Source organism: Mobula birostris, chromosome 3, assembly GCF_030028105.1.
Source record: "Mobula birostris isolate sMobBir1 chromosome 3, sMobBir1.hap1, whole genome shotgun sequence".
Lineage (NCBI taxonomy): Eukaryota > Metazoa > Chordata > Chondrichthyes > Myliobatiformes > Myliobatidae > Mobula > Mobula birostris.
The window spans coordinates 191,018,495-191,042,193 of NC_092372.1; the positions used below are offsets into that span (position 1 = coordinate 191,018,495).

Sequence of the window (23,699 nt, forward strand, 5' to 3'; positions counted from 1 at the left end):
TATCCCCAATAGGTGCTACATAACGCACTGAGTTCCTCCAAAAGATTGCAAATGTCACTGTACTCTTCAGGAAAGGAGAGGCAGAAGGAAACTATAGGCCAGTTAGTCTGACCTCAATGGTTGGGAACATGTTGGAGTTGCTTATGAAGGATGAGGTCTTAGGGTACTTGGGAGGAACATGATAAAATAGGCTGTAGCAAGCATGGTTTCTTCCAGGGAAAATCTTGCCTGACAAATCTGTTGGAATTCTTTGAAGTAACAAGCAGGATAAACAAAGGAGAATCGGTTGATATTGTGAACTTAGATTTTCAGAAAGACTTTGACAAAGTGCCACACATGAAGCCCCTTAACCAACTGTATTACGGGAAAGATTCTAGCATGGATAAAGCAGTGGCTGATTGGCAGAAGGCAAAAAATAGGAAGAAAGGGAGCATTTTCTGGTTGGCTGCCTGTGACTAGTGATGTTCCGCAGGGGTCTGTGTTGGGACCGATTCTTTTTACATTATATGTCAATGATTTGGATGTTGGAATTAATGACTTTATTACAAAGTTTGCAAACGATATTATGATAGGTGGAGGGGCAGGTAGTTTTGAGGAAGTAGAGAAGCAAAAGAAGGACTTAGACAGATTAGGAGAATGGGCAAAGAAATGGCAGATGGAATAGAATATCGCAAAGTTTTTGGTCATGCACTTTGGTCAAAAGGTAGACTATTTTCTAGATGGAGAGAAAATCCAAAAAACTGAGACACAAAGGGACTTGGGCATCCTTGTGCAGGATTCCCTGAAGGTTAACTAGCAGGTTGAGTCTGTGGTGAGGAACGCAAATGCAATGTTAGCATTCATTTCAAGAGAACTAAAATATAAAAGCAAGGATGTAAAGTTGAGATTTTATAAAGCACTGGTGAGGCCTCAGTTAGAGTATTGTGAACAGTTTTGGTCCCCTTATGTTAGAAAGGATGTGCTGAATCTGGAGCAGGTTCAAAGAAGATTCACGAAAATGATTCCAGGATTGAATGGCTTGACATATGAAGAGAATTTGATGGCTCTGGGCCTGTATTCACTAGAATTCAGAAGAATGAGGGGTGAACCCATTGAAACCTATCAAATGGTGAAAGGCCTTGATAGAGTGGATGTGGAGAGGATGTTTCCTATGGTGAGAGAGTCTAAGACCAGAGGACACAGCCTCAGAATAGAGGGGTGTCCTTTTAGATTGGAGATGAGGAGGAATTTCTTTAGCCAGGGAGTGGTGAATCCATGAATTCTTTCCCAGAAGCAGCTGTGGAGGCCAACTTTTTATGTATATTTAAAGCAGAGGTTGATAGATTCTTGATTGGTCAGGGCATGAAGGGATACAGGGAGAAGGCAGGAGATTGGCAACGAGAGGAAAATTGGATCAGACATGATGAAATGGCAGAGAGGACTTGATGGGCGAAATGGAGTGGTCTAATTCTGCTCTTATATCTTATGGTCTTATTGTCCAAAACTGCTTATGGCTTTGTATCCAACTGGTAACTCACCCTTCTGATCTCACATTCCATAGAGTCTATTCGAGAGCTTGTAAAAACTTTGCAAAAGTCCTTGTATCACCCTGCACTTATCAATCTTCCTCGTCGCTTCTTCAAACATCTCAAATTCATGAGACATGACTTCCCATGCACAAAGGTGTGCAATCCCTAATCAGTTCCTGCTTTTCAAATGCAGATAGATACTGTCTCTCAGAATCCGCTCCAGTAATTTATCCCTCATTTACGTTAAGCTCACTGACATGTAGTTTTCTGGCATGTTGCATAATCAGTATACATGTTCTCCCATCTGGTTTCCTCTCAAACATGTATACCTGGAATATTGAGCTGCCAGTCCTATTTTCTTCCAACCAAGTTTCTGTAATGGCTACAATGTCATAGTTCCATGACGAATGCAATGCCAGTGTCTACCTACCTTACCTATAATACTCCTTATGTTGAAATAAATGCACTTCTGACCATCAATTCCTGCAGTGTCACCACATTATATTAAACAATATTTACATTGTGTCCTAATTAGTATTCTACTATTCTAGCATTACATAGAACATAGAAACATAGAAAACATAGTGCACAATACAGGCACTTCGGCCCACAAAGCTGTGCTGAGCACGTCCTTACCTTAGAAATTACCTAGGGTTACCCATAGCCCTCTATTTTTCTGAGCTCCATGTACCTATCCAGGAGTCTCTTAAAAGACCCCAACATATCCGCCTCCACCACCATTGCTGGCAGCCCATTCCACACACTCACCACTCTGCGTAAAAAACTTAATCCTGACATCTCCTCTGTACCTACTTCCAAGCACCTTAAAACTGTGCCCTCTCGTAATAGCCATTCCAGTCCTGGGAAAAAGCCTCTGACTACCCACACGATCAATGCCTCTCATCATCTTATACACCTCTATCAGGTCACCTCTCATCCTCCGTCGCTCCAAGGAAAAAAGGCCGAGTTTCCTCAGCCTATTCTCATAAGGCATGCTCCCCAATCCAGGCAACATCCTTGTAAGTCTCTTCCGCACCCTTTCTATGGTTTCCACATCTTTCCTATAGTGGGGCAACCCGAACCAAGCACAGTACTCCAAATGAGGTCTGGCGAGGGTCTTATATACCTGCAACATTACCTCCCGGCTCTTAAGCTCAATCCCATGGTTGATGAAGGTCAATGCACCATATGCTTTCTTAACCACAGAGTCAACCTGTGCAGCTGCCTTGACTGTCCTTTGGACTTAGACCCCAATATCCCTCTGTCCCTCCACACTGCCAAGAGTCTTACCATTAATACTATATTCTGCCATCATATTTGACCTACCAAAATGAACCTCCTCACACTTATCTGGGTTGAACTCCATCTGCCACTTCTCAGCCCAGTTTTGCATCCTATCAATGTCCCGCTGTAACCTCTGACAGCCCTCCACATTATCCACAACACCCCCAACCTTTGTGTCATCAGCAAATTTATTAACCCATCCCACCACTTCTTCATCCAGGTCTTTTATAAAAATCACCAAGAGTAGGGTTCCCAGAACAGATCCCTGAGGCACTCCACTGGTCACTGACTTCCATGCAGAATATGACCCATCTACAACCACTCTTTGCCTTCTGTGGGCAAGCCAGTTCTGGATCCACAAAGCAATGTCCCCTTGCATCCCATGCCTTCTTTACTTTCTCAACAAGCTTTGCATGGGGTACCTTATCAAATGCCTTGCTGAAATCCAGATACACTACATATACTGCTCTACCTTCATCAATGTGTTTAGTCGCATTACATCTGTGCCTTTATAGAACATAGAACAGTGTAACACAGGAACAGGCCCTTGGCCCACAACATCTATGCCAAACATGACACCAAATTAAATTAACCCTTCTGCCTGTATATGATCTACAGTACTGTGCAAAAGTTTTAGGCATATGTAAAAAAATAGTAAAGTGAAGATGCTTTCAAAAATGAAATGAAAAGTTTCTAACTATCAAAAAATACTGTAAAGTGCAGTAAATAGTAAAAAAACTAAATCAAATCAATATTTGGTGTGGCCGCCCTTGTCTTTAAAATTGCATCAATTCTCTTAGCTACATTGTAGTGCAGTTCTATATTTTTTAAAAATCGGCTGGTAGTTGTTCCAGGCATCTTGGATAATTGGCCACAGTTCTTCTGCAGAACTTGGCTGTCTTGCTTGATTCTGTCTCTCCAAGTAATCCCAGACAGCCTTGATGTGGAGGCCATACCATCTGAAACCATATAAAAATCTGGGATGCACAGTACTATACATTCCTCCATAGCCTGTATATTCAAGTGCCTATTTAAACCACACACCCTGCTTATGGACTGTTTGTCCCATTCCCATTAGGAAGGAGGCGATGCAGCATCCACACCAGGAGCCACCAGATTCAAAAACAGTTACTTTCCCCAAGCAGTAAGGCTGATCAACATCTCCACCCACTAACCTGACCACTGCCTTATTATTTCCTGTCGGTCACCTTATCTACAGCTTAGCATCATTTTATGGACATACAATTAATCTATGTATATAAGCCATTTTATGTATTTATATTTATTGTTTTTTTATTATTATTGTGTTATTTATTTGTGTTTTTGGTGCTGTATTGCATCTGGAGTAACATTCTCCTTATACTTGTGTACAGGAAATGACATTAAACAATCTTGAATATCCAAAAAACCCTTAAAACACCTCTGTTGTATCTGCCTCTATCCTGATAGCATGTTTTCTGTATTTGTGTCTGTGTTTTGGCTCATAAAGTATCTCACATGACTGTTTAACTACCTTATTGACCTGATCTATTACCTTTGAGAACCTGTAGACAACATTCCTTTGCTCTTCCACAGCACTCAAAGGTTATGGGGATAAGGCAGGAATTGGATACTGATTGTGGATGATCAGCCATGATCACAGTGAATGGCCTACTCCTGCACCTATTGTCTATTGTCTATTGTCACTCAATATCTTCCCTTGCTGTTTTGTACTTCCTCAAATGCACTGCTTCACACTTCTTTTGATTTAGTTTCGTCTGCATTCTACTGCCAACCGACCAGACTATCTTCATTTTCTAGTTGTCTAGTTTTCTCCCGTCAGAAACTATTTATTATACCATCCACATTTAAATCTCACTCATTTATGTATAGTACAAATGAATGAGCCATGATGAACCCACTAAGGCTGCTTTCTCTCATAATAATAGCCATCAAACATTACACATATTGCTCTTTTACGGAGAATGTTTTGGATCCAATTTGCCACTTGGATCCCATGAGCATTTAGCTTTCGACTAGCTCACCATGTGGGACTTTGCGCCAGCTTTTCCAAAGTCCATGGAGACCCACTTCCATAAAATGGAATTAGAAATGGTTCATCATGGTACAAGTACCATGATACAGTGTAAAGCTTGTCCTATATACTGTTCATACAGATCAAATCATTACACAGTGAATTGAGGTGGTATAAGGTAAACTTCTTCATGGATTGTCACCTTGCCGTGGTGGAGAAGCTTGTGTGGTCCTGTGATCCTGAGAGCAATGCCGTCTGGAGCTGTGCTCCTGGTAGGGTCACCCATGGCGGTAAGCTCGGCGGTGAGTCCCTGACAAAGAACAATCCAACCAAGGCCTCAACGGTGGAACAGGCGGACGAAGTTACTTAAAACTCAACGGCTGTGAAGGCGGATGAAGGCTGCAACAAATCCATCAGCTCCAATCGCCGTGGTTTCCATGCCATTGGAATCAATTGGTTGATTTGTGAAGTATCATGTGCTTCTTGGAGTGCAACATCAAGTACACGTTAAAGAAATACACGCACAGGTGTACACACGAGGAATTCTGCATTTGGAAATTCAAGCAACACACATCAAAGTTGCTGGTGAACGCAGCTGGCCAGGCAGCATCTCTAGGAAGAGGTACAGTCAACGTTTCAGGCCGAGACCCTTCGTCAGGACTAACTGAAGGAAAAGCTAGTAAGAGATTTGAAAGTGGGAGGGGGAGGGGGAGATCCAAGATGATAGGAGAAGACAGGAGGGGGAGGGATGGAGCCAAGAGCTGGACAGGTGATTGGCAAAAGGGATATGAGAGGATCATGGGACAGGAGGCCCAGGGAGAAGGAAAAGGGGGAGGGGGGGAAAAAACCCAGAGGATGGGGAAGGGGTATAGTCAGAGGGACAGAGGGAGAAAAAGGGAGAGAGAGAAAGAGAGAAAGAATGTGTGTATATAAATAAATAGCGGATGGCGTATGAGGGGGAGGTGGGGCATTAGCGGAAGTTTGAGAAGTCAATGTTCATGCCATCAGGTTGGAGGCTACCCAGACAGAATATAAGGTGTTGTTCCTCCAACCTGAGTGTGGCTTCATCTTTACAGTAGAGGAGGCTGTGGATAGACATATCAGAATGGGAATGGGATGTGGAATTAAAATATGTGGCCACTGGGAGATCCTGCTTTCTCAGGCGGACAGAGCATAGGTGTTCAGCAAAACGATCTCCCAGTCTGCATCGGGTCTCGCCAATATATAGAAGGCCACATCGGGAGCACCGGACGCAGTATATCACCCCAGCCGACTCACAGGTGAAGTGTCGCCTCCTGAATGGTGGTAAGGGAGGAAGTGTAAGGGCATGTGTAGCACTTGTTCCACTTACAAGAATAAGTGCCAGGAGGGAGATCAGTAGGGAGGGATGGGGGGGGGGACGAATGGATAAGGGAGTCACATAGGGAACGATCCCTGCGGAAAGCGGGGGTGGGGGGTAGGGAAAGATGTGCTTAGTGGTGGGATCCGGCACAGGCATCTTTGCTCTGTGGGCCACTTTTTCAGAACGAAGACCATCATCCTCAACCTCGAAGGATAGCCACGACGATAAGGTAAAATAATAACAGAATGCAGAATGAAGTGCAACAGCTACATATGCCAATCTTTTCCAAAGTGTGTATAGGATCCTAAACTTGTGCTTTTTCATTCCCATTCTATGTTTACACCTAGTTTACAGAGCCCTTAATCAAAATGAAAAATTTCCTATCCTTAAATCCTAAAAGCTCCTTCTCTCTGTAACCTCACCCACACCGACAAAATTGAACATTCTGACTCTCCAGTTTTCATGTTTTGTCCCTCCCTTTGCAGCTGCACTGGGGCCATATCTTAAGCTACCTTGACATCACTCACTCTAATGACTCATCCAAATTCTCTAAGATTCATGTGTTTACTTACTTATGAGTATTCTTTAGAAAGTGTTTGCAATGACTTCAATGTTATGTAATGTTTGCAATATAGTCTACTTCATTTTATTGTTATAGAAATAAAGTTTGTGGTTCAGGGCAGCTTTCAAAAGACGTAGAAAAAATATTGATGGCAAAATGTGACAGAGCAGTCATACTTGACTGATACTTCAACATATTATGCAGGGAAAATGGGGCCTCATAACATGACGTGTATCATTACAAAAAAGAAATGTGAACTTGAAATAGAACAAGCCTGAAATACAATGGAACTAATTTCAACTAATTTTTTTTTGCTGAATAATTTATTTAATAAGGATAGCTTAATTGAAATATTATACAGGGAATACTTTGTACCTGGTTTCAACGCACCATAAATATGCAATAATATTTATCTACAAGAGTGGTACTTTGGAATGATTTATATAACGGAACTGATTGGAAACATGGGATTATTCACTTTGTAAGTACAACAGACTGATTTATGCTGTAGTCTGTGTGGGTCAATTTATGGACAGTGGCCCTTGATTCTGTGCCTCCGCTTCAATATCAGGTGCACTGCTCTGAGGTTTGAAGACAGGCTGATTCAGCTAGGAACTCTATTTAAACATTGTAAAATGAAGGACTTTTAAACACATTTTATTTATATTTGGTAATCAGAAGATTGCTGTGTAAGAAAAGAAAATTAAATTTAAAAATTTCAAGCTGGAGATCTAAAATGAAAATAGAAAGTACTGAAAAATGTTTAGGAGGTCAGGTAACATCTGTGAAAATAAAAACAGAGATGATAAAACCCTTTGTCCTAGCCAAAGAACAAAGCAACATCTGTAGAGTCAAAAGGCACGAGATGACGTTTTCGGTTGAGACCTTGCACTAGGACTAAGAAGGAAGGAGAAAGACTGCCAGTAACAGCAGTACGGGACAGGAGCAAGACACAGGCTGGTAAAATCATATGGCGGAGTGGGGAGACCATGGATAGATGGAACCAGGTGGGGGAGGAAGGGGAGAGAATGGGAAAACTAAACAAAGGAAGAACCTTGGTGGATGGGAGAGTGTATGGAAAAGTACTGTTCTCAGCCATCCTTCACCAGCCTCTCTGCAACTTAAAACTTGATTTTTCTCTTTCCCAGTTCTGAGGTAAGGTCATTAACCTGAATATTTAATATAGTTTTACTTTCCTTATCTGATGAATGTTTCTAGCATTTTCTGTTCTTACTTTTAACATAATAAGAGCAATCCAATTAAGTATTCTTGGTTGCTGGGGTGCCAGATGGAAGCCAACTTAATTTGGCAATCTTTGAATGTAAACAACACCAAAAAATGAGGAGGGAGGTGGAAATTATTTGCAGATTCTATTGACAGCTTGAAGGACAGGTAGAGGGATGGAATAGAAAAAATAATAAGGAAAAAATGTCACAATATATTAATCTGTAAGGCAGACAATGCCCAACACTTGCTCACCTATTTCCTGTCTATTAAATCACAGGATGAAATATCACTTGGGTTACTAAACGTTAAGAGTAGGACAAAAATAGCTCTCCACTCTATACATGTCATTATTCCTGTTGTTATCATTTTTAAAGGAGCTAGTTACAAAGTGCTGTGTTCAGTTTGTTATTTATTATATAATTCAATATCCTATGACACATAACTTATGACTATTATATACTTACATTCCATGTAATGTAATCTCTGCCTTGACTAAGAGTCAGCCTGACTGCTTCTTCAAAGCATAGAAGCAAAGAATATTTCCATGAGGAATGATACATTTGACAACCAATGCAAAAATATAGATAAAGTACTTACGCCATATTTTCAGGATCAACAGCACATTCACCCACTGCTTTAGTGACATTTACAAGAAGAGCGTTATTTGTTCCAGTTAAAAGATTAACCAAAGGTTCGATTCCTTCAGATTTTCTGATAGCAGCTCGAATAGTCTGGTCTCGTGCACATTGACCCAAGGCTCCGACGACATTGATAAGGACTCCTTCAGGTTGACCAACCAGCAGATTAATCAATGTTTCAACAATCCTCAGGTTTTTAAACCTTTAAGAAAAAGTGAGAAAAAATCTGATACAGACTATTTTACAAAATGTGTCACAAATGTACACAAATCTAGCCAGATAACTGAGGACTTAAACAAACAGCATATTGTGGCCAAATCCCACAAAATGCTTTGATAAAGCTTGTCAATCTCAACATCAATATAGAGGTATTATTAAGTAAAATTATTATCTTAAAATATATTTTGATAGGTAATATATTTCCTTAATATGTTGCCTTTGTGTTAATGCGTTTCTTAAATATGATTATTTATGTCCAGTATCTTCCTTAAAATGTTATGAGTAACATACTGCCGACTTACTAAGTTACTTTCTTAGTATATTAAGACTCATCCTGGTAACGGCCTAACATAATGCAAGTACACACAATGCTAATTCAGAGTTTTTATTAAGTTGTTTCCTTCATTTTGTTTAAAGAAGAAACAGAAAGTTTCCAATTAGCTTGCTAGCCTCACTTAGATTTCTGAGTTAACAGGGAGAGGAAGATATACTTCAATAATATGCACCCAGAAAAGCATGAAGAGAAGCAGGAAGAAGATATCACAAGAAGAGCATTATTTGTTCTAGTTAAAAGATTAATCAATAGTTCAATTCTTTTTATCAAATAGTTCAACTCTTTTAGATTTTCTGATAGCAGCTCGAGTAGTCTGATCTTGTGCACATTGCACCAAGAAACATTGCTCCATATCAACATATAATTATGAAAGATGAGTCATAATTTACAAATCATTCAATTCTCTAAGGATATAACAGACAGAGTTGATAGACTGGAACCTGTAAATGTAGTGTAGTTTGACTTCCAAAAGGTGGTGGTTGTCCAGAGTATCAGACGATGACAGGGAACCAGCACGAGAGAGTTTTTAAAATGGAAAGGCCATTGCATTGGGTGTAGTTCCACTCTCTCAACCACGGAAGTTCAGGTCCAGTGGTATGAGTACTTATTGCAACTGGGGACTTCCTTGGTTGCCGTGGATGACTATGACTTTTTCTGTGTCTTATCATGCTCTTCATTCTCCATGGAGAATTGCAAAATCACCTTCCTGGCCATTGGATCTCACTGTAGATCTCATCTGCCCAGTCAGCCAGAGCTGACTCTGCATGCTAGGACAGGCGTGTCCCTATTTCACCAGGGTATGAGGCCTGCCGGCTACCTTCATCTGGTTTAGCCAACCTATCGAAGTGGTGTACCAGGGCATTGCTACCCTCACATGCAAACAGTTAACTGAGAGTTGAGTGTCCAGTGGGGACTAAAGGTGAATGAGCTGCCCCAGAATGGACACAAGTCCCTTCCCCAGAGATGCTACCCCTCCCTGGACAATCCATTTGACAAGATTCTGCATAAAAAGCTAGTGCACAAGATTAGAGCTTACAGTATTGGGGGAAGTGTACTTGGACTGGTTGTTGCATGGAAGACAGAGAATCAAATTAATGGATCTTTTCGAGCCTGGAAGAATGCAGATATCAATTGTTACTTTTAATATCAATGACCTAAAGGAGGATTAGAATGTCAGATACTTAGGTTTGCCAATGACATGAAAATAAGTGGAAGGGCATTTAGGAAAGGGGCTATTGCAACCAGTATTGATTCAAGAAGAATCTATGCTCCCAATATAAGCATTCCATTGCTTTGCTCTTTTAGAGAATTAGTGTTATTTCATTTTTCAAATAAGTAACCAGAGATGCATTTGGTTGAAAAGCTCTATATAAAGTGAGTATTGCCAGAATTCTTTGTTACCATAGAATGGAGCCAAGGAAGGCAACTCACAATTCGATTATTATACAGTAGCTTTGGTAATGTGATGATTATTTTCACTGTCCTATCACAGTGCAGTAAGTCAAACATTACTATGTCATCCACACATATGTATGAGCCCATATTCATGTCAGTGGTAAGACTGTCTTGTTGAAGCATTGCCTTTGCCAGCATTGCTCCTCAGAGAACTCTTAAAAATTCTGTAAATTATGGATGAATAAAATCTACAATAAAATGATTATGTATCATTCCCTCATCTTTTACCAACTGGAGTGATAGGTACAGGCAAATGCCTCTTTGCAGTAACCTTTAGGTACATAAATGTTGTTGGAGATCCAAGGCAAGCTTAATATTAAGTACAAACAGCCTGCAGAAGAAGCCGTTAGTTTCTAGACTGCTGTGGAGCAGAGTGACAAATAAGGCAGTTTAGAGGTATATGTTCGTTAAGTAGCAAGATTCTGGTTAAAACGTTCCCTGGGTAAAAGCCGATTGTCCTGTTATCTTTTGGAGCACTGCTGAAAATTACTCTACAGCAATTAACACTCTCAATGGATTATTATTAATATCATTGGATACAAGTTTTGAGCTGAAAACTATCACTGGAACTAATAAGAAAGCATGACAAAAAGTTATAGAACAGACTCAGAAAAGTTCACACCTTCGTTCTGGGCTAAACTTATTTTCAATTACACTAAAGTGCTTTCTCCAACTCTATGAGAGAGAATTTCTCATATGTCTTTATTTTACTTGTATTTTTAAAAATAACTTCATACTTGGCTATTATTTCAGTTCTTATTCCCACTTGTGTCTTCAACAACTACTGCACATAAATTCATGTCTATTAAGACATTTTTCTTCATATTATATTGATTGTATCTTAAATGACTAATCAGAATAGATTATTTGCCAATTTAGCCTAATTGAAAAAAGATAATTGCTGTTTTGCTTTTTTGTTGGCTTTCATATCCAACTCAATTTTTGATGCCTAAATTGGTATAATTTCATTTTACTTCCCTGTTTTGTAGCAGCATTTTTTAAAAAAATCATTTAAATATGAATGGGTAATTTTAACCTGGTATTCCAGGGAGTAATTAGGGAATTGGTAAGGAGTGAATGGAGCAGGGGAGGTACAAGGCATGTATGGCCACTCACCTAGAAAGGTTCCATAGGTTGAGACCTGCTTAGGAACCAGTTAAAATATAGTTATCCTAAGAGTGTTCAATGATAAATGGAACTCACAATGTCACTTAACAAATAAACTCTTCTTGGGCTTCCAGCCAGGTACAGGTGTTGATTATAACCGACATTTCAATGACAAACTCTGCCATCTTCATCAGGGATAATGCCTGCCTAGTCCAGTGGTATTTATATCACCATAGTCAGTCTCATGGAGTTTCAGCCAGAATACCACCCTTCCACCACTACCCTACACCTTTTATGGGCAAGTCAATTACATAATCAGATTGCAGAGTTAACAACAGAATTGATCTGAATAAGGAAACTTGCAAATAATGTTCAACAATGGAGAATTCCCAGATCTCCTTTTATCTGTTTCATGGGCATATTAAGGGTAGCTCTTTTGGTGGATTGACTATGATGTGACCACAGCTGCATATTAACTTGGTTTCCTTTTGCTAACAAGGAAGATACAATGATGTCTGTAAAGTTCAAGATATGATGAATGATAGATGATGAATTATAGCTGCCAATAATAATTTGTGTATGTTATGGTGCTAATATTAAGAAGCTGAGATAGAAAATATTCAATAAATATTTCTTAATCATACCTTAATCAGAAGTATTTATTTGGTATTTAACAGGAAATTTTAATTCTATAAAAGAATGACTATCCAAATAATTTGCTGGAGCAATAACTTCTAAGTCATTTTGTTTGTCCAAGAAACATTATCAACATTTATTACCCATTAAGTTAAATAAATTCCACATCAGGTACATTTTTTAAATTGACATGAAGTATGTTTTTCATAACCTTGCAATATGCTAGCAACTAAAAAGTATGTTTTGATTTCAAATATATGAAATATTGGTGGCAAAAACTGTTTACAATCTTGTTGAAAAATTAGTCAGACTACTTCATGGAAGCTTAGTTCCCCAATGGCTATTTTGAAACTGATTGGGAAGTAAATGCAAAAGGAAATTTGCATATTGGGCAATAAACTGAAGGGTAAATAGACTGTTTTAAGTTACCATAAGATCATAGATATACCTTTGGAACAGAATTAGGCCATTCAACCCATTGTATCTGCTCTACCATTCCATCATGGCTGATTCATTATCCATCTCAACCCCATTCTCTTACCTTCTCCCCATAACCTTTGACACTCTGACTAACCAAGAACCTATCAACCCTCACTTTAAATATACCCAATTGCTTGGCCTCCACAGCTATCTGTGGCAATGAATTCCACAGATTCACTGCCCTCTGACTAAAGAAATACCTCCTCATCTCTGTTCTATACTCATAGATCATTTGCAGAAGTCACATGAACACAACCAGATTATTAATCATAAAACAATTATTGCAAATAGTGCAAATGTAAAAAGAAAAAAGAAAAAGCAGAAAACACTTAGCAGGTCATGTTTTGCAACAGAGTTTTTGTGATTCAGAAAATAGATTCTCAGTTCACAAGGGTTTAAAGGAAATTTAATGGCAGTGCTGATGAAGAATAATCACTCATTGATGATAATGTGGTGCCATAGTATTTAAAGAATATTATGTTTAAAGAATCACAATGTACTAAACTTCATAAAAATATTCAGTATGGAAACAGTCCCTTCATCCCATCTTGTCCTTTCCACACAATGTATCTATATTCTTCTGATTATGATAAATTAACTCAACACAGGATATAAAATGCATGCTGTGACCTCAGTATTATGATATCAACAACTAATTAACACTGTCTTCACTAAGTCTTGCTGTGGTACACATTCATGGAGCCTAAATTCATGAGTTGTTACCATTGGTTTAAGGTTTAAGGTAGCTGGTGCTGAATGAAACTATTTCAAAGGAATGGTGTTGCAACCATTGTGTGGAATTTTCTAGATGATTTTGGAACACGTTTACTCAAATTTGCAGCTCAGCTTCCCATGCTGGGGACGACAAGGAGCAGAAGATACAGCCTCAAAATAGGGAAGCATCCTTTCAGAATGGAGACAAAGAGCAATTTTCCAGACAGTGGTGAATCTGTAGAATTCATTGCTACAGGTGTCTGTGGAGACCAAGCCATTGGGTGTATTTAAGGAAGAAGTTGATATATTCTTGACTTGTCAGGGCATGAAGGTATCTGGGGAGAAGGCAGGAGATTGGGGCAGACAGGAAAAATGGATCAAGCATGATGAAATAGTGGAGCAGACTTGATGGCTAAATGGTCTAATTCTGCTCCTATATCTTATGATCTTATAGTTGTTTTTATGATTGTAAGATTTAAGTAAGTCCGCCAAATGAAAGGAATACAACACCCCACATCAATCAAACAGTTCAGAGTCATCACCAATCACACACTACTTTCATGGAGGAAATTACTACCCTTGACTGTGGCTCTGACTTTTAATGACTCTGCTGGACTCTCCTAACCTGAGTAGCCTGCAAAGGAGGCTCCGCTCTGAAAGAGATATTTGAGTGAAAAATAGATTCTAATTGGAGGAACTTCAAGGCAACTTTACACAAGAGGAAGAAGAGGCGCTGCCTGACAGGACAGTTGCAAGGAGATCAGGAGGAATCCTGAGCTTGGGAATACACAGTAGTATAACAGTACCAGTGAGCCACCACAGTGTGTAAGGAGTACGAACGTTCTCCTCGTGACCACGTGCATTTTCCCCAGGTGATCCTCTTTCCTCCCATATTCCAAAGACCTAGGGGTTAATAAGTTAATTGGACACATAGGTGTAAATGGGTGGTGTAGGCTCTTTGTTACTGTGCTATGTTTCTAAACAAATAAAGATTAGAAACTGCTGGTGCTTTATGATTGGAACATTAATTTCATGTAGTTTTTCTTTAATGAATTATGGTGAAGCTTTAACTAAGAGGTTGAACAAAGAGAGAACATTAGATGGGAATAATGGCAGATTGCAGTTTTTTTTCCTCTGATTTATTCATGTTGGCAAAGGGCATTGTTGGTAAGGCCAGCATTGAACAGTTATTCTCAATTGCCCTTCAGAAGTTTGTGCAGGACCTCCATATTCAGCTGCCTCACTGAGAGTGAAATTACCCCTCCACTCATCAGAACAGAATTATGGGGGAAGGTGTTCCAGGATTTTTCTCAAAGATTTGGCAAGTATTTTCATATCAGCATGGTGTGTGACTTGGAAGTGAATGGAGTTGGCTATGCTTCTGTTAACTTCCTGACCTTAATCCCCCAATGTTGTTGCGGAAACCCTTCTATGATGATGCAGAGCATCTGTGACCTCTTTGTCTAGTGATAGATGGATCAGGCTGTTGTATATTGTACTAATTATGTAACTGCATTACCCTAATTTCACATCAATTTAAATAATCATCTGTGTATTTGTAAATAAATTATTAGAAATGGAGGTCATGATCTCAGATGAGAAAATAAGAAATACAGATGCAAAGGAATTTCTTTACAAAGGCTGGAGATATTACAAAAATCTGCTCGTGCAATAGAATCTCCTGATCTACTTCCACTTACGTTAAGATTATTACAGTAATTTGAAAACAAGCAATTACCAGATAAGGTGAGTGCAGAAGGAAATGAGAATTCTTTGAACATTGATTGATTTTGTTATTTTACAAATAGACTGTCTAAGGGAACATTGAAGGTAGTCTGACTTCAATAGAATAGTTTGGCTATACAGTGGTGTAGCCATTACTGCTATATAAAAATGTGTGGTTTCCAGCTACTTGGCTGCAAGGGCACTTGGTCCTGAATTCTCCTTTATTCTGCAGATGAATTCTCTCATGAGAAGCCAGACAGATGCTATTCTAACACATGTATGTCAGAGCAATCAAGCAACGTTTGCAAGGGTTCCTCTCTCACCGCTTTCCCCATTTCATGCTGGGATGTTAATAATTCTCCATCAACTTCAAAAAGCTAATCTTGAGAAGTTTGAATGTGGGCCAAGACAGGGAGCTGCATGAAAGTAGAATCGGGTCTGGTCTATTCATAATCTATCACATTCCCCATCACCCAGAGAGTTTCTCACATTTCTCACAGAGTAATAGTCGCCTGATGTGGGTATACATTGTTGCTAAATATGGTTATTTACATACAACAGACTTTGTTTTCCTAAAATACAAATTTTATAGATTATCAGAAATAATTATTTTACAATACAATTTAACTGCTCCACTGTGGTAAACACAAATATCCTTAACAAATCAAGCATTTGTTAAATAAATGAATTAATCAAACAAATCAAGCTTTTAACTTTTTAAAAGTTAAAAATTACACCTTAACACAAAATATCCCTTAGATGATAATTTTTGTATTTGGATCTAATGTTATGGATTTTTCAATTATTTTTCATTTGTCTTTGGTATGTTAGTAATGCTGAAAATCCAGCATTTCCAGCCCGCACCAAATTTCCTTAGAGAAGTTATGAACTGTGTTATTTCTCTGTAGAAATATGGAACAAGCTGCCAATGTAAGTGATGGATACAATTCCAATGTCACTGTTTAAGAGAAGTGTGAATAGGTTCATGAAGGGAGGGGCATTGAGGGCTATGGTCTGGGTGCAGGTGAGTGGGACTAGACTATTTAAGTAGTTTTGCACAGAATAGATGGACCAAAAGGCCTGTTTTCTATGACTCTAAGTTGGTGAGAAAGTCGTTCTTCAAATGAAAGTACTCCTAAAATCCAAGTAAGGAGAGTTTTCAGGGTTTAAACCAAATAATTAAGAAGACTGACAATACATTTCAGATCTTTTTGATGTGTGGCTTGAAATCATAGTGACAAATGATGAGTGTTCCTATGTACCTGCCAACCCTGTCCTTCTCCTTCTCTCATTCAATAAGATAATAGCCAATCTACTCATGAACTCAGCCCCACATTTCTGCCTTTTCCCATAGTGCTTAATTACCCTACAGTTCAATAATCTATCTCACTGAATCTTAAATATATTTAATGAAGTAGTCTCTACAATTTCTCTGAGAATTCCACAGATTCACTGCTGTCTGGCAAAATACTCTCTGTTCTCCTCATCTCTGTCCTAAATTTACTTCCCTAAATCTTGAGGTTATGTCCCCTAGTTCTAAACTCACCTACCAGTTGAGTTTAGCATCTTGCCAACAATAGACATTAAACTAACTACCCTATTCTTCCCCTTTTTTTCTTCCTCCCCCTTTAAAGAAGTAAGTTGTTTTCCAATCTTCTGGTACCCTCCTGGAATTTAGAGAAGTTTGTAAGTTATCAATTAGTAGGTCTACTATTGTTGCTATCATATTTTTTAAAGCCCTGAGGTGCACACCATTCGGTCCCTGCAATTTGCCCAAATTTATCTCTTGTGACTAGGATTTTTATGTTTATCCTTTTTATTAGAAATTAGCCTATATGTTATCTTAAAAATGATTTAACACATCTGCCTTTTCTTTGTTTCCTGTTATTGATTAATTGTCTCATCCTCTAGATATCCCATACATACCTACTCACCCACCGTCTTCCTATTTATACTGTATGTCTGTTTGTTTTTGATCTCACACATAAGTTATCTTTCAAAATTGATAGAGTGGATGTGGAGAGAATGTGTCCTATGTTGGGAGTGTCTAAGACCAGAGGACACAGCCTCAGAATAGAAGGGCACCCTCTTAGAATGGAAATGAGGAGGAATTTCTTTAGCCAGAGAGTGGTGAATCTGTGGAGTTTGTTGCCATAGGCAGCGGTACAGACCAAGTTGCCATAGGCAGCAGTGGAGACAAATGGACGGTGCAATAGTTCGATCTAAAACCAGTGTATTAAGCCTAAACGATGGAGACTACAATGGGATGAGGGAGGATTTGGCTAGTGTAGACTGGGAACACGGGCTATATGGTGGGAGAGTTGAGTAGCGGTAGAAGACTTTCAAAGAGATTTTTCAAGGTGCACAAAAGAAGTATATTCCAGTTAAAAGCAAGGACAGTAAGGGTGGGGAGAACCAGCTTTGGATAACTAAGGAAATAAAAGGTATCAAACTAAAAGTTCGTGCAAAAGAGGTCTCTAAGAGTAGTGGGAAACTGGAAGATCGGGAAAACTTTAAAAAGCAACAAAGAACCACTATATGAGCAATAAAGAAAGGGAAGCTAGATTCTGAAAATAAACTAGCACAAAATATAAAAACAGATAGCAAAAGTTTTTATAATTATATAAATCAGAAAAGGGTGGCTAAAGTGAACGTAGGTCCCTTAGAGGACGAGAAGGGTGAATTGATAGTGGGTAATGAGGAAATGGCAGAGGCTATTTTGTGTCGGTCTTCACGGTGGAGGACATGTCTAACATGCCAAAGAGAGATGTTATGGGTGCAATGGGAGGTGAGGACCCTGATACAATAGCTACCACTAAAGAGGTAATGCTGAGCAAACTTGTGGGCCTAAAGATAGATAAGTCCCCTAGTCCTGATGGAAGGCATCCCAGGGGACTCAAAGAAATGGCAAAAGTTACAGTAGAGGCTTTGGTAATAATTTACCAAAATTCTCTGGACTCTGAGCAGGTCCAAGCAGATTGGAAGATGGTGAATGTCACTCCATTGTTCAAAAAAGGATGTAGGCAAAAGGCAGGTAACTATAGACCAGTTAGTTTAATATCTATAGTTGGGAAAATGCTTGAAACTATCATTAAAGAAGAAATAGCAAGGCATCTGTAAAGAAATGGATCCATCAGGCAGACGCAGCATGGATTCAGCAAAGGCAGGCCCTGGCTGACAAAATTACTGGAGTTCTTTAAGGATTTAATGAGTGCAATGGATGGAGGGGAACAGATGGAAGTTATTTACTTGGATTTCCAGAAGGCATTCGATAAGGTGCCCCATAAAAGACTTACACATAAGATAAGGATGCATAGAGTTTGGGGTGATAAGGAATTGGATGTTACTCTGGTTGGCCATCAGTGGTGAGCAGTGTGCCGCAAGGATCACTGCTGGGCCCGCAACTGTTCACAATGCACATTAACGATCTGGAAGAGGGAACCGAGTGTAGTGCATCTAAGTTTGCTGATGATACTAAATTGAGAGGAAAAGCAAATTGTGCAGTAGATACGGAGAGTCTGCAAAGAGATATAGATAGGTTAAGTGAGTGGGCAAGGGTCTGGCAGATGGAGTACGATACTGGTAAATGCAAGGTCAACCACTTTGGAAGGAAAAATGAAAGAGCAGATTATTATTAGAGGATAAAAAATTGCAGCATGCTGTTGTGCAGAGAGTCTTGGGAGTGCTTGTGCATGAATCACAAAAGGTTTGTTTGCAGGTGCAGCAGGCTATCATGAAGGCAAATGGAAGTTGGCCTTCATTGCTAGAGGGATTGAATTTAAGTGCAGGGAGATTATGCTGAAACTGTACAGGGCACTGGTGAACATAGAATAGTACAGCACAGTACAGGCCCTTCGGCCCACAATGTTGTGCTGACCCTCAAACCCTGCCTCCCATATAACCCCCCACTTTAGATTCCTCCATATACCTGTCTAGTAGTCTCTTAAACTTCACTAGTGTATCCGCCTCCATCACTGACTCAGGCAGTGGATTCCACGCACCAACCACTCTCTGAGTAAAAAAACCTTCCTCTAATATCCACCTTGAACTTCCCACCCCTTACCTTAAAGCCATGTCCTCTTGTATTGAGCAGTGGTGCCCTGGGGACGAGGCGCTGGCTATCCACTCTACCTATTCCTCTGATGATCTTGTACACCTCTATCATGTCTCCTCTCATCCTTCTTCTCTCCAAAGAGTAAAGCCCTAGCTCCCTTAATCTCTGATCATAATGCATACTTTCTAAACCAGGCAGCATCCTGGTAAATCTCCTCTGTACCCTTTCCAATGCTTCCACATCCTTCCTATAGTGAGGCCACACCTAGAGTACTGCGTGCAGTTCTGGTCTTACTTGAAGAAGGATATACTGGCTTTGGAGGTGGTGCAGAGGATGTTCACCAGGTTGATTTTAGAGATGAGAGGGTTAGACTGTGTGGAGAGATTGAGTCGCTTGGGACTGTACTTGTTGGAATTCAGAAGAATGAGAGGAGATCTTATAGAAACATATAAAATTATGAAAAGGATAGATACGATAGAGGCAGGAAAGTTGTTTCCACTGGTAGGTGAGACTAAAACTAGGGGAGATAGCCTCAAGATTCATAGAAACATAGAACATAGAAACATAGAAAACCTACAGCACAATACAGGCACTATGGCCCACAAAGCTGTGCCGAACACGTCCTTGCCTTAGAAATTACCTAGGGTTACCCATTGCCCTCTATTTTTCTGAGCTCCATGTACCTATCCAGGAGTCTCTTAAAAGACCCTATCATATCCGCCTCCACGACCGTTGCTGGCAGCCCATTCCACACACTCACTACTCTCTGCGTAAAAAACTTACTCCTGACATCTCCTCTGTACCTACTTCCAAGCACTTTAAAACTGTGCCCTCTCGTAATAGCCATTCCAGTCCCGGGAAAAAGCCTCTGACTATCCACACGATCAATGCCTCTCATCATCTTATATCAGGTCACCTCTCATCCTCCGTCGCTCCAACGAAAAAAGCCCACGTTCACTCAACCTATTCTCATAAGGCATGCTCCCCAATCCAGGCAACATCCTTGTAAATCTCCTCTGCACCCTTTCAATGGTTTCCACGTCCTTCCAATAGTGAGGCTACCAGAATTGAGCACAGTACTCCAAGTAGCGTCTGACTAGGGTCCTATATAGCTGCATCATTACCTCTCGGCTCTTAAACTCAATCCCACGACTGATGAAGCCCAATGCACCGTATGCCTTTTTAACCACAGAGTCAACCTGCGTAGCAGCTTTGAGTGTCATATGGACTCGGACCCCAAGATCCCTCTGATCCTCCACATTGCCAACAGTCTTACCATTAATACTATATTCTGCCATCATATTTGGCCTACCAAAATGAACCAGCCCACACTTATCTGGGTTGAACTCTATCTGCCACTTCTCAGTCCAGTTTTGCATCCTATCGATGTCCCGCTGTAACCTCTGATAGCCCTCCACATTATCCACAACACAACCAACCTTTGTGTCATCAGCAAATTTACTAACTCATCCCTCCACTTCCTCATCCAGGTCACTTATAAAAATCACCATGAGCAGGGTTCTCAGAACAGATCCCTGAGGCACATCACTGGTCACCGGTCTCCATGCAGAATATGACCCATCTACAACCACTCTTTGCCTTCTGTGGGCTAGCCAGTTCTGAATCCACAAAGCAATATCCCCTACGATCCCACGCCTCCTTACTTTCTCAATAAGCCTTGCCTGGGGTACCTTATCAAATGCCTTGCTAAAATCCATATACACTACATCTACGGCTCTACCTTCATCAATGTGCTTAGTCACATCCTCAAAAAATTCAATCAGGCTCGTAAGGCATGACCTGCCTTTGACAAAGCCATGCTGACTATTCCTAATCATATGATGCCTCCCCAAATGTTCATAAATCCTGCCTCTCAGGATCTTCTCCATCAACTTACCAACCATTGAAGTAAGACTCACTGGCCTATTAAGGCATTCATTAGTCTTGCGAGACCATGGATCTGTGCCTGGAAAGTCTCCACTCTCCAGGGTGCAGGCCTGGGCAAGGCTGTATGGAAGACCGGCAGTTGCCCATGCTGCAAGTCTCCCCTCTCCACGACACTGATGTTGTCCAAGGGAAGGGCAAGGGGCAATACAGCTTGGCACTGGTGTCATTGCAGAGCACTGTGTGGTTATGTGCCTTGCTTAAGGACACAATACGCTGCCCCAGCTGGGGCTCGAACTCACGACCTTCAGGTCGCTAGTTAAATGCCTTAACCACTTGGCCACGTACCCACCTTCTATAATTTCCTGGGACATCTCTACTCCCTTTCTTGAATAAGGGAACAACATCCACAACCCTTCAATCCTCCGGAACCTCTCCCATCCTCATTGATGATGCAAAGGTCATTGCCAGAGGCTCAGCAATCTCCTCCCTCGCTTCCCATAGTAGCCTGGGATACACCCCGTCCATCCTGGCGATTTATCCAACTTGAAGCTTTCTAAAAGCTCCAGCACATCTTCTTTCTTAATATCTACATTCAGCACACAGGACTTACGCCTGGTGAGATGCGGGAGGAGCCCAGCCTGGAGTCACCCCACAGAGCCCAGAACCTCCAAGTGCCAGAAGCTTCTGTCCCAAGCAACATAGTTCAACAGTGCCAGATCAAGTGGCCCCCAGCCAGCAACAAGAAAGAGTGGCTCCAGTTTAATGGGGATGCAGCAAGGATCATACAGTTGACAGCCAAGGGAGATGTTGACAGACGGCTTCAGACAATGACCACCATCATTGTCAGCTTTGCCACACAGAGGTTTGGAATAGAAGAGGGAAAGACCATCAGATCCCAATACACTATGAACTGCAGTGCAGCCCAGGTCCACCAACTGCGCCAAGAGCTCCAGTCCCTGGCATGGCAGTTCAAGGTAGCAATGGAGGAGGAGAAACCTCCCCTAGTTGAGCTCCGGAACATCTGCAGGAAGAAGCTAATGACCCTGCACAGAGCAGAATGGCACAGTAAGCGAGGGAGAGAAAGAGCCAGGAAGCGAACTGTCTTCATAGCCAATTCATTTGGTTTTACAAAACAGCTCCTAGGGCAGAAACGCAACAGCTGCTTTGTGTGCTCTAAAGAAGAGGTAGACCATTTCCTTCATAACATCCAGAGCAACCCTGCAAGGGAGCAAGAGCTGGGCCTCCACAGAGCCCTTACAAGCCAACCACTCCTCATAGTGGAGTTCGATGTGAGGGAGCCCTCCTGGAAGGAAGACCAGGAGGTTGTGTCTTCAGACAGAGCCAGTTCTGCGCCAGCAGAGTACCCTACAAGGTGTACAAGCACTACCCGGAGCTTCTCAACATTCTTTGGAAGATCCTGCGAGTGATCTGGCACAGGAGGACAGTGGCAGACCAGTGGAGGTACGCAGAGGGAGTCTGGATCCCCAAGGAAGAAAATTCGTCGAACCTGGAGCAGTTCGGATCCATCTCGCTGCTTAGTGTGGAAGGGAAAATCTTCTTTAGTGTCTTGTCCGTCTGGATGACAGACTTCCTCCTCAAGAACGCTTACATCAACACTTCAGGGCAGAAGGGTGGAATTCCCGGAGTGCCTGGGTGCCTGGAGCACTCTGGAATAGTCGCCCAGCTGATCAGGGAAGCACACATGGGGAAGGGAGACCTGGTCGAGCTTTGGCTAGATCTCGCCATTGCGTATGGATCAATACCCCACAAACCGGTGGAGTTTACACTGGACCAACACCATGTTCCCAGAAAGATCAAGGACCTCATCATGAACTACTACAGGAACATCAGACTGAGAGTCACTTCTGGAGCTATGACATCAGGCTGGCATAGGCTGGAGAAGGGGATTATAACTGGGTGCACAATCTCTGTTATTCTCTTTGCCCTTGCCATGAATATGATAGTCAAGGCAGCCGAGGCAGAGTGTAGAGGCCTGATGACCAAGTCTGGTGTTCGGCAGCTCCTGATCAGAGCCTTGATGGTGACCTCATTGTCACGACAACATCAGTTCCTGGTAGCAGGTGGATCCTCCAGGGCCTCGAAAAGCTCATCGCATGGGCAAGGATGAGCTTTAAACCAGCTAAATCCAGGTCTGTGGTGTTGAAGAAGGGCAAAGTGGTGGACAAGTTTCATTTTACCTTGGATGGCACTACAATTCCATCTATCACCAAGAAGCCAGTCAAGAGCTTGGGGAAGGTCTTCGACTGTAGCCTCAGAGATGCAGCTGCCGTCCAATCAGCTTGCAAGGTCACTCTTCCTGACCAGACAAAGGTCATCGAGCTGCAGCTCCAGTTCCCTAACGCGGTCTCTAAGGAGCTGCAGCTCGTCGCACCTGGTGCAGATGTGGTCATCCGGGAGGCCAGGAATCTTTAGGACTTCCCACATCTGACACTGAGCACAGAAAACCAGCTTCACACACATACTCTCTGTCTTTACTTTGAACAGATAACCTC

General features: G+C 41.2%; 1 protein-coding gene across 11 annotated transcripts in view; it reads right to left on the bottom strand.

Annotated features, from left to right (window-relative positions):
• The window catches only part of odad2 (outer dynein arm docking complex subunit 2), a 277,618-nt gene that overhangs the window by 93,867 nt on the left and 160,052 nt on the right, over window positions 1-23,699 (bottom strand). For all 11 annotated transcript variants that reach the window (XR_011885489.1, XR_011885488.1, XM_072253885.1 and 8 more), the window contains one exon: window positions 8,535-8,777. Coding sequence is in view for 9 of the 11 variants with exons in the window: in XM_072253885.1 (XP_072109986.1) it covers window positions 8,535-8,777 (243 nt within the window). In the remaining 2 variants the exon portion in view is untranslated. The remainder of the gene's footprint in view (window positions 1-8,534; window positions 8,778-23,699) is intronic.